Raw genomic sequence first — 12,360 nt, forward strand, 5'->3', positions numbered from 1 at the left:
AAGTAGGCTGGAACAAACTAATTGAGCGTAGACATCAACACAAACTAATTGTTTTCCAAAATACCCCTATAATACCTCAACCGTCTTGTACTACAATCAGTCACTGAAATACATAGCCATAAAACTAGACATTCTGATGTTACAACCATTGCTCCCATTCATTGTCATTCTAATGTGTATCAAAGATCTTGCTTGTCCTTTGTTATCAATAGCTGGAACTCTATTCAAGTTAACGTTCGGAAAAACCCTTCCATTTATCAATTTAAATCACATAGTAAACGCAACAACAACAAAAAAACACCAAAACACTACTCATATGGCTCACGTTTAGGACAAATATACCATGCTAGACTACGCATGTCATGCAGCTCTCTTAATGAACATTTATGTAGGAAAAACATTGTTAGATCCCCTCTATGCGCATACGGTACCATCGAAAACACTTCTCATTACCTGCTAGATTTTACCTTATACACTGCCATCAGACAACTACACATTGAAACCCTTCAGTATCAAATAACTGTCAAACTACTAGTATATGGCGATGAATCGTTATCTGTAGAAGAAAACAAAATGATTGTCCTCGCTGTTCAGGATTAATATAATAGTATGATGATATTGTTATTAATGTTTACATGTTGTTTCAAAAAATATTTGAATTATGATTAGCTCAAACCATGGACGTATGTATGTATGTATGTATGTATGTATGTACGCATGCACCTATGTGTGTATGCATGCATGTGTGAGCGTGTGTGTGTAGGAGTGCATACATTAACGTACGTGGGTGCATAACTATGCATGCAGCCATGCACAAGCATGTGCGCAAGTAAATATAATTTATGTATGTATGTAGGTGGGTAGGTATGTATTTACGTACGTATGTGTGTATATATGTATGTATGATATGGGGCAAAGAAGTAATTCCAACAGTGTGGAAAAGTTTAGGTTGTCAAATTTTCGGAGCGATCCGCTCCTTTTTCAAGACAACCCTAACCCTAACCCTATCATGTATGTATATAGATATATGTGTTTATGATATGTCTGGCGATGCATACATGGAAGTTTGTGGGCGATCATATGTTAAAAGAAATAGTGGAGTTGCTAACATAATAATAGATCAATTGACCTCTGATTTATTATCTTATGACGTCTTTGAATAAGATTCTTAATCAATGACCTTTGTATTCTTATGATAACATATATCATATGTAAAGTAAGTCATGTGGATGGTCTTTCCCCATGCAAACAGTCTAGTGGAAACGGATATACAAGGAGGAAAAGAATGAACAGGAGAATGACATATTAAGGCACGGGATGTGACGAAAAATTGAGCAGCAATAGTGTATGGAATGCGAACAGTCTATCACAACGACTGTCTGCGTAGGGAAAAAACATCCACATGATTATGATTATCATAGGGTATATTTTATATTAGCATTCTAATGCAGCTTGTTTATATAGATCTTACTTATATGCATATATATATGCCTTTCTTGAAACAGTATGAAAATCAATCATAAAGTGTATTAACGATGACGCAACAGAAGGATTTTTCTTGACCACAATACACTGATTTTATGAATATAAGGTATTTTGTACATGTACCATATTCTACACTGCATTTTCCCAACTCTCTGCTAACTTCCCCAGTAATTTATTCACTTCACTATCCCTAAGCTATAGTTGATATTGTTCGTTACGATGAAAGGTTACAGATTTATACAAATGTATAAACACCTGTTTCTGTCTCCAATTCATTTATGTTTTATCATATTTGTATTATGTATTACATATGTTATGTGAATAAAACAAAGTTTAAACTAAAGAATATTTAAGCGCATTTTCCCTATTTTCAGATAGAATAACAATTACACGAAATATATTCAGAAATAGATGCAATAAAGCAATACATATTTAAATCAACATTTACCAATGTAGAGTGTTCTATCTATTTATTTATGTGCTCCCATTTTTCTACTTTGAAAAACATATTAAGCTGTTAATACTAGAAAGAACATCTAACATTACATTCATTGTCTTACCACGCACCTCTGTATGACGTAAACGTGTCACTTGATTGTCTCGCCACTGTCCAGAGGGGTTGAGCAGTGAGAGGTTTGTCTGCTCTGCCCCTATATAAGACAGACACGGACACTGTTGGACATCATTCCCTGGCTGGACAACCCCTGAGGAGGTATGTACTACTAATCTTGTACCGTTACTTACACATTAGCATAGGGACGATCTTCTCTCTTTTAGGTTTAGGTTTAAACTCTAGTGATAGATATCTAACACTAAAACTGCATTTGTAGACTGTCTATATTGGACTCCACTGAATGCTATATACCATAAACTATGACAATGCATATTTTGATAAAATGAATAGAGCTCTAAATGAAATATATTGGGAAATACTTATAATAATCTTGACTCGAAATTTCTAACAGATTCTATTAATAATCAATTAGAAGAATGTATACCATCCAAAATTCGAACTGTTCGCCCTAATGATAAACCTTGGATGAATAATATTATACGGCAAAAAGTAAGACAGAGAAACAGAATACATAAAAAAGATGTAAATAACAACACTGCAATTAATTGGGAAAATTTCAGAAAGGCTAGAAATGAAATAGTAGACTTTGTTAGCAAAGCTAAAAACACTTATTATGAAAAATTACAACAATCAATTAGTGACCAGAATGTGCCTCCTAATAAGTGGTGGAAAATTGCTAGATCTGTCATGAATTCAAATAATGTATCAAATTGTCTTCCTCTTCTTTCTAAAAATAATAACTTAATAAATCATCCATTTGAAAAAGCAGAATGTCTAAATAACTACTTCAGCTCCATATCAACTTCTTGAACCTCTTACCCACATGAAAATACTTTTCCCTTCCTTCAAGACAATATTATTATATCTGAAGAGGACATTAAAGATCAACTGTGTTTACTTAATGATAAAAACCCTCCTGGCCAAGATGACATGATACCCAAGATAATAGAGAAATTAGCACCTTCTCTAAAATGTCCTCTAACTTTACTTTGTAATAAGACTAATGAATCTGGTATTATACCTCTTTCTTGGAAAACAGCTAATATTAATGCAATACACAAAGGTAGGGGTGCTCAAAATGATGTCTCTAACCATAGGCTAATATCTATTACATCATGTTTTCGCAAAATTGTTGCAAAAAATATTTTTAATGTTTAACATGCATTTCATTTTATATTTAAATGCCCACTCTATAACAACATTAGAATGCAATTAGTAATACAAAATTCTCAATTTGGTATAACTGATAATCATGATAATTTTAATCTAAAAACTCTATTAAATGGGTGCTTAATATGCAGCACTGATATGAACATATCCATTTTACAAAGTATATCTGACTAAATTTGTCAAACTAATACACTTGATATGTAATCTAGCTCACAGCTAAACTTCACATTGAAAGTGATGCTATTATTTATAGTGTCATGATCACTCTACTAATAAGTATTGATACTGGTGTATATACATTTTGTATATCTATCTTCACAACATCTCTGGTATTCGGCTCGACTGGATGGAATTTATGAGTGTACTATTCTATAACCTGTTCTAACTATTTCATAGTAATATGAATATTCTATAGTGCTTTGTTAAATACTTTCTTTTAGAAATTCAACTCGAATAATAGATAATAATAACTACATTTTCCTATATGAATCCATATCATATTCTGAAATTTTACAAAATGTTTATTTATTGGTAACTTATCCTATATATCCAGTGGGTGGATGGCCAATGTGTTTATACACAGGGACTTTTGGGCCTATATCCCTTGGATGTTATGTAGGATGGGTTGTCAACAAATATATGATTTATCTAATTGTTAATATCCAAAACATAAACAGAAAATGATTGAATAAAAGTTGAAAAATGTTCATTTCACAAGCTAAATTGGATTGATCTCCACTGGACTGTTTGATTAGATTGTTAAGACAGAATATATGTAATGTTTGTAAATAAGTTTGGAAAGGACTATCCTGATGTCCAATCCAACTGATATATATAAAGTCAATAAAGTTATTGAACTGATTTATTGTACTAAATGAATTTGGTGGTTTATTTTTTTATTTTGATCAATTATGTTTGGTACTACATCAGAAATGTTCGCAAATTCAATGCAGAAGAACAAAGTCGAAGGAGGCTCATATTCAAACGGTTACGATTTACATTTGAATTCATCAGAATATCGGAAAGTGTTAATCAATCACCATGTTATTGGTCTTATTATTATCGCGGTAGTTAATGGATAGATCTGGAAGTTAACAAATAGTAGCCACTATGGTAAGCATGTGTTTAAACATACGCATGTTTCTGTTCATGTAAATCATTTTGGCGGATATCTCATTTTCTCGACACACGTTATAAGCGATCGCCCTACTTTTGTGTCAAAAATATATTGTCATCTAAAAGATATACACAGTATTTGGGGATATCCTTACATGCAATGTTCTGTGTAGAGTTGTTTTTTCTCAAACTATTTGTACACGTATTCTTTTGATGATCAGGTCCAAAGAACCATCTATGGCTGATATTGCATGTGTTATTATGATGTTAGAGCTTAGTTACACATAAGACATGTGGGTTACAATGTACGTGATGAATTATCATGACACTTTGATTTTGTTTTCACAGATAGATCAGCATGTTTGCCCTTGCTATCCTTGCCTCCCTTGCTACCGTAACCCTAGCCAACTTTCATGGTAAGTTTATTTAACATAGTGCATTACAGTATTCAAATCATTCAATCGCAGTCAACAATGATATCTAGATCTTTGGAAAGCGAATGAACCCATTGTGCTGGTAGGCGAGGCTGTTTAACAACTAGTGTCGGTCATCAAGACAATATGTTCATAATTGTAAAATACACACAGGTCTTTGTTTTATCAAAATACTGCGCTGGTTTGATTGATATCATTTCAGTGAACATTTTATAGTGATATTTTCTACAAATAAATCTCTCTGTTAGCTTTGCTTGACAATATGTTGCGATATACCTACCAAAGTCTGTATAAATTGAAATTTTATGATATCATGTCTTATTTTAGGCCATTATCCGATGGGTGGCTTCGTCGGCCATAGAATGCATTACGGATATCCCAAAGGCGGATTTATGATTGGTGGCGGGTATGGTGGATACAGGAAGGGAGGATACCACAAGGTGATGCACCGTCCAGTGATCGGAGGGTACCCCAAGGGAGGCCACATGGTAGCTATACCAATCATCAAGGGAGGTTACAAAAAGGTGGGACACATCGGAGGATACCCAAAAGGTGGATTTATCGGAGGAAAGGGTGGTTTTCTCGGTGGATACCCTAAGGGTGGAATCATCGGAGGTCATGGCGGTATGATTGGTGGATACCCTAAGGGAGGAATCATAGGAGGAAAGGGTGGTATTCTTGGTGGATACCCTAAGGGTGGAATCATCGGAGGAAAGGGTGGTATTCTTGGTGGATACCCAAAGGGAGGAATCATCGGAGGTCATGGCGGTATGATTGGTGGATATCCTAATGGTGGAATCATCGGAGGACATGGCGGTATGAGTGGTGGATTTATCGGAGGCAATGTTGGAGGACACATTGGAGGACATATTGCCGGCGGAAGTAATGGAGCTGGACATATCGGAGGCAGTTCTGTTGGAGGTGGTTTCCGAGCTACTATCGGTGATGACTTTGGAGTTGTGTCGTCTAATGGAGGACGAGTTGTCGTTGGAGGCGATTTAGAAGGCATTTCTGGAAATGGATTGAACGTTATTTCCAGTGACGATGATTTTACAGCCATTCACTCCAACGGCGGATCCGGAGCTATTTTAGGTGATGATTTTGGAGTTACTTTTGGAAGTAATGGTGGAGCTATCGTAGGCGACGATACAAGCATTGCTTTCGGAAGAAACGGAGGTGCCATTGTCAACGACGATTTTGGAATTGCTTTTGGAGGAAATGGAGGCGCTATTGCTGGCGATGACTTCGGAGTTTCGTTTGGAAATGGAATTGGAGTAGGTAGCGGCAACGGAATCAATAATGGAGGCAGATTTGGAGGATTTGTCGGTAGAGCGAGTCACGGATTAGGATCTATTGTTGGACTATCCAGTAGTTTTGTAGGAGGACACGGAGGCATCAGTAAGTATGATACCATCAAGATGATAATAGTATTAGCGTTTTTAATGTACAAAAATACCATAGAATTACCATTGTAATTATTGCTGTATCCAGATATTGTTATTGTTATTTTTTACATTTACCTAAATGTTGCAACTCCACAGTTTCCCCAAAATTACAATATTTACATCATACTCTCTGTATGTTACTATACAAGAGGATCCGTCTCTCTCAATTTTAAAATTGTTTCATTGAAAAGTCACAACTTATATAGGATTGATGGTTATGTTGCATTGTCATTTTGCAGTGCACAAAGGACGATTTGGAGGCATTATGAAGGGTATATTTTTCATGTTATGGAAAAAAAACGGAGTGTACTCTCATCATAAACCGTTTCGCGGTTTTTTTAGAGTACACTCCGTTTTTTGTGTTATATCTCCATAACATGAAAAATATATTCAAGTTAATCCGTCAATAATCTTGGTCATATCATTATTTATTATTTAACACTGACGGCATGAGAGAAGCTAGTAAATTTAATTTGTCTGTAAAATAAAGCTATGACCCATTGTTCAAATTAGATGTCACAATTAAGAGGACGCTAATACATATTTTCATGTTTTTCGCTATTGTTGTTTTGCAGGACATGGAGGATTTGGAGGTTTAAAGAAAGGAAACCTTGTCGGAGGTGATTATTTATTCTAAGTATCCTTACCATATGTAAAACATGATATTGCTAGTTTAATGAAATACTGTCCCGTAGCTGAAGCTCTTACATCTGTTGATTAATACACGTATGTGTTGTATACTTAGACATTAAGGTCTAAATGTAAACATCTTTCATTTGTTCCTACTTTCAATCATTTAGAGTTTGAATTTAGGCCTTGTTCACACTTCAATAACCCTGTGTATTTTCTTATTCTATTAGTTTTCCCTGAATTCTTTTATAACCATTATGCTTTAAAATATTGATATTGATATCTTAACGTCACTTTTATTTCCTTTTACAGGTGGATATTAATTCAAGCCAATCCAGTTGAATTAGTCCCGTGCAAATATGTAAAGGTGAGAGGGCTGTCCAGCCACGTATGATCACGTGATTATACAAACCTTGCCGCAGTTGTGACAAGTATATTTGTTGAGGTTTCAGTTTCATGAATGGTTCTTATATAATGAGAATTCCTTTACCTTATTTTTTACCATTTGAAAGTGTTGCGGAACTTTTAGGGAAAATCTGCAGTCAAGGAAACTTTTTATTCTAAATAATGATTTCCTACGGCAAACCTTAGGTTAATAAGTTTCTTTTGGATAAGTAACATTCGTGAAACTGGGATCAGCTAAGTTATTCGAAATAAATATTGTTGGTAATTTTATACATGTTTTGTCGTTCTCTGTTCTCTCACGGTAAGTTAACATGTTTTGACTGACAGTGACGATTTAGTATCTATTTAAATGGACACACCATATATGGTGATTTATTAAGACTGGTATCATTAATAATTTACACAACAAGTTATGACTGTTATATCATAGTTTGTGATGATGCCAAAGTTTTAACACAAAAATAATAAATTTATCATTCAAATCGATCAGAGTTGAATAACATGTTTTATAAAACAGATATCGAGTCAAAGGATAAAAATGTTTCAAAAAGAAAATGTCAATAGCAAATGCAATCAAATAATAAATGAAAGCGTTATCGTATCTGAGAGCAAAATCCTTTAAGGCCACCAGATAATGCACCACTGAATATCAAATTCTTTTAACCTGTTTGATTTCACAATAACACCAACAAATCAAAACTGCGTTCTCTCTCTCAGTGGTTATTTCTATAATTGTTACGGGTTGATGTTGTTTTCAATGTCATAGTTTGCACCAATATTTCTGTAGATATGACTATTGTTACGTGATCGTGATAAAATAAAAATGAAATTCATGTTACTCGTTTGATTTATAAACAAATGTACGAATAAATTCGATAACCCACCCACTTCACTCGCAACAGACCAAATTAGGGACACATTTTCTTCTAATTTATACGTCAAAACTAACCATAAAAAAGTCCTTTCATAGCCCCCTATGTTAAATTGTAAGGAATTTTGAAGACGACCTGTGTTTACTTTCAATGAAACCAGATTCTACCGTAACCTGACTCAACCAACGCATGACTTATCCAACACATGACTTAACCAACAAATGGCTTAACAAACACATGACTCAACCATCATGTGATTTTACCAACATATGACCTAACCAACATACATATGTATGACTTAACCAACACATGACTCAACCAACACATGACTCAACCAACACATAACTCAACCAACATGTGACTTAACCAACAAATGACTATATCAAAGCAGGAAATACTCGATACACTTCACGAGGTTACAATATGCCTTGCTTCAATGTCTAACCTTCAATCTTTTAACTTTTACCACACATGTTCTGTTGCAATACAACTGTATTTATATCACCTATACACGTCATTGCCCAAACTTTTATTATGCTGATTACGGTTGATATCGCTGGCATATCCTTGAACATGTCTGTTTTATTTATCAAACAAGCAAATGCATGCATCACACACAAATTATTGACGGAGGAAAGGTTTAGATGACTGGCTGCATTCATAAAGATGCTGTTTTATGATTGAAAAATCCGTTGCATTCTTAAACACAGTGAGAAAGTTTAATACCATAGTATAAACTAAATTGCAATGGTAGCTATCAATATTTGTTCGATCCAACTTCTCAAAATAACTTTGATTTGTAAGAGTGAAAGAAATTGCTTTATCAGTTAATGATTGTAAAACGCAAAAACAAACATTGTCATATACGTTTATAACTATCCATCTATATTATTTATATTTCGTCTTTAAACAATTATTATTGGGGGCTTTTCGCATCCTTTCATGACAATAATAAGATTTTGAGGTGCATGTCAAAGACTTAACCCGATGAAGAAGTCAATATAACTATACTCATGAGGAAGTTAGGGAAATAAACTCGTGCAGCATACCAAGTCCGTAATTATACAAGGCGTGTATCATTTTATATATAATTAGCCTTCACGAGGCTCAAACCGAAAACCTTTGTTCCATATACATGTAACCTCGCTGGAGTTTAGCTCTTTAGAATTTTGTTTTGGTATTGTTCCTTGAATTTCCAATGAAACTGAGGATATCTGATATCTACTGACAAGGAGTTTAATAAGGATGATGTCAATGGAGAAGGCCACAGTCATCCTATCAAACGCTTGCGCGAGGTAGATCAGTGACGTTTCATTTGAAATAAAAATTATATATTCAGATCACAATGTATTATTTCAATTGTCGCAATTACTTTTACTTTTTTATAAATTATTTTCTATAGAAATGACCTACGTAAGTGAAAAGACTCAAATAGTAACGTTTTGCTGCCCTTTTATTTCATTTATTGACATGGAAAATGACCAAATTTAGACCTACATGTAGCTATTGCAGAATGTATTCGTAACTAAGGAATAACGTTCACCACTCGACCGGACCTTGGGCCACTTGGTCCCTTAAGGTGGCTCCACACATCGTCATCAGCGTCCATTTTCGTGACATACTTTTCAGGCGAGCCTTGAGAAAGCCTTGCAAGGCCTGCATACATATTTGCAGGTCCGCCAGGATTTATACCCGAAATTGTTGCATTTATAAACGGTCAAACCGGTTGCTCCGCATAAACAAACAGGCCCCTGGTAAACAATAGTACACGTGCGTGCCGATGATATGTCAACACCCGATATCGAGATTTTACCGGGAAATGTATAATAGCACGTACTTCAGGAATAAAGCTTTCCAATTCATAGACATAAACAGACTCACGGGAAGACAGTGACATGAGACCAAACGACCTCAAGAAGGTCATATAGGAAACTCATGGAATGCGGACGTACCAACCTCACATGTGCAAGATGAGTTCATAAGCTCGAGGTCGTTACGATTTTCGCTGTTGAGGGAGTTTAGCTCTGTCGATTAAATCGTGTTTACAAATGTAGTCTACTTACTCTGTGAAAATAATGTTTTGTAAAATATCAAGATACCTATGAAATGCATGTGTGAGTGCACGTGAGAACGGCATACCATGCGATAGCCTCTGGTCACATATGTACCTGACATGTACTTATAAATATACCGTGAGTTAGCGGACTGTGGAATGATGTCCAAAGTGTACATGACTGAGGGTAATTTGGTTCCATTAAAGAACAATAAATTGATAATTTTGATATCATATTTTTGATTTATTTCCATCATTTTTGTTATATGTAAACAGGGACAACTGTCATTGTGTAAATGTCACCCCTCTGCAAAAAGTTCCGATTTTTTTCAAGGAAGATAACTCTTACCCGGATCGAAGTGATTGTAAAATGTAAAATAAATTAATTATAAAGCCATTGTGTATATTTTGTTCAATTTCCCATTCTATATGTATAGATCTTTGTGTCCTGTTGGCTTTAAGCTTGTAGATAATCACTTTTATCCGTTCAAATTCAATAAAAAACACTTTGTGTAACATGTGTTACATATTTTGCGATAAATAAAATATTTGTAGGGTTAATTAGAAATGCTTCTTTTCATTTTATTATTGTTGTTATTGTTCCGAACAATGTCACACACACAAAAAACCGGAAAATATTAAAATTGACGAAAATACAGTTTTTAGGTATTTTTTCCAAAAAAGTCCCCAAACTATCGGAATGTTAAGATTTTCATAAAATCAACTCTACAAAGTTGCATTACCATTTTATGAAAGTTTCAACGAATTTGGCTGGTTAATTGCGAAAGTGTGGAGCCACCTTAAAAAATAAAAAGTAGTAAGATCAAGCTTTATATATAGACTTTTCTTTAATTTCTACCAACCGACCTTAAAAATCGAGTTAGAAGGTATGATATGAAGGCAATCACTGATATTCCCGAAATAAATAAACTTCTAGATAAACGCTGTCTGTATCGACATCCAAATCAATTCTCCTTCCACAATAAAACACCCTCCATTAATGTGATATGACTATCGTAGCATAAAACACAACGTCAGTGATGTTTGTTTGGCGGATTTTCATATAGATAGACCAAAATAAAACGTCAAATTACCAATAGTACATGCATATCCTGTTTTATTTTCCTCGTCATTGTTACAGTGTGTCTAGTTAGTTTGAACACATCCCATGACAAAAAGATTGTGTCTCCTCTCGTGATCAGGTTTTGTTTTTTCCATGCGATTTTCTTGCGTGAAAGATGTTTTATCTTCGGTAAACAAACAACTATGTTCCTCTTCTACAAGGATAAGATACGGTTTTGGAACTTGCTAACTGGAATATTGCTCCTAAAACTCTAGATTAAGAAAGGGTTTAATAAAAAAAGTAGAAGTATCGGAATTCGGAATATATAGATTAAAACATTAACTATCCCTCACCATATCCCGTGCCCATTCTTTAACTGGAAGTAATTCCCAGAGAAATAGCTCATTAAAGCAGGTTGTTGTTTCAAAACTATATCCTTGTCACGACAAGCCAATGAGAAAGTCAAACAAAATCAACAATCTTAATTCAGTATATGATCATTTCGTCTATTTAGGACACACCAGTGCTATTAAATGTCAACAGAATAACTATCCATATCTAAAGTAATGATTCTATACATTAGTAACGCTACCTATGCAAACATTGTCAATTTAAAACGATAATAATACTAAACAGTATACACTACATATTCTGCATTTGTCAACTTAAATCCCTAATATTTCTGTACAGTAAAGCGTTACAACCGATACCTTTGTCAAGCTAATAACCCTAATATATATGTACCTTATAACGGTCCATCTGCTACCTTTGTCAAGCTAGTAACCCTAATATTGATGTACCTTATAACGCTCAAGTTGATTCCTTTGTCAAGCTAGTAACCCTAATATATATGTACCTTATAACGGTCCATCTGATACCTTTGTCAAGCTAGTACCCCTTATATTTATGTACATTATAACGTTCTAGCTAATGCCTTTGTCAAGCTAATAACCCTAATATATATGTCCCTTATAACGGTCCATCTGCTACCTTTGTCGAGCCAGTAACCCTAAACTTTCTGTACCTTATACCGCTCCAGCTGATACCTTTGTCAAGCGAGTAACCCTAATATTGCTGTACCTTACAAAGCTCCAGTTGATACCTTTGTCAGGC

At 34.6% G+C, this 12,360-nt stretch overlaps 1 protein-coding gene across 1 annotated transcript; it reads left to right on the forward strand.

Moving 5' to 3' along the window:
* The first annotated feature begins 2,160 nt into the window (after positions 1-2,160).
* LOC110445453 (glycine-rich cell wall structural protein-like) lies at positions 2,161-7,529 on the forward strand. The gene is made up of 5 exons (XM_021490103.1): positions 2,161-2,197; positions 4,694-4,761; positions 5,107-6,177; positions 6,800-6,844; positions 7,167-7,529. Exons 2-5 carry the CDS (start codon positions 4,704-4,706, stop codon positions 7,175-7,177), a joined length of 1,185 nt encoding a protein of 394 aa, XP_021345778.1. The 5' UTR covers positions 2,161-2,197; positions 4,694-4,703; the 3' UTR covers positions 7,178-7,529.
* The last annotated feature ends 4,831 nt before the right edge of the window (positions 7,530-12,360 follow it).

The sequence above is a fragment of the Mizuhopecten yessoensis genome, unplaced genomic scaffold (genome assembly GCF_002113885.1).
Source record: "Mizuhopecten yessoensis strain PY_sf001 unplaced genomic scaffold, ASM211388v2 scaffold245, whole genome shotgun sequence".
NCBI lineage: Eukaryota > Metazoa > Mollusca > Bivalvia > Pectinida > Pectinidae > Mizuhopecten > Mizuhopecten yessoensis.

Coding starts and splice junctions, on each gene's coding strand:
- LOC110445453 (XM_021490103.1), top strand. CDS start 4,704: ATGTTTGCCCTTGCTATCCTTGCCTCCCTTGCTACCGTAACCCTAGCC. Junction 4,762..5,106: donor AACCCTAGCCAACTTTCATG/GTAAGTTTATTT, acceptor GTCTTATTTTAG/GCCATTATCCGATGGGTGGC. Junction 6,178..6,799: donor AGGAGGACACGGAGGCATCA/GTAAGTATGATA, acceptor GTTGTTTTGCAG/GACATGGAGGATTTGGAGGT.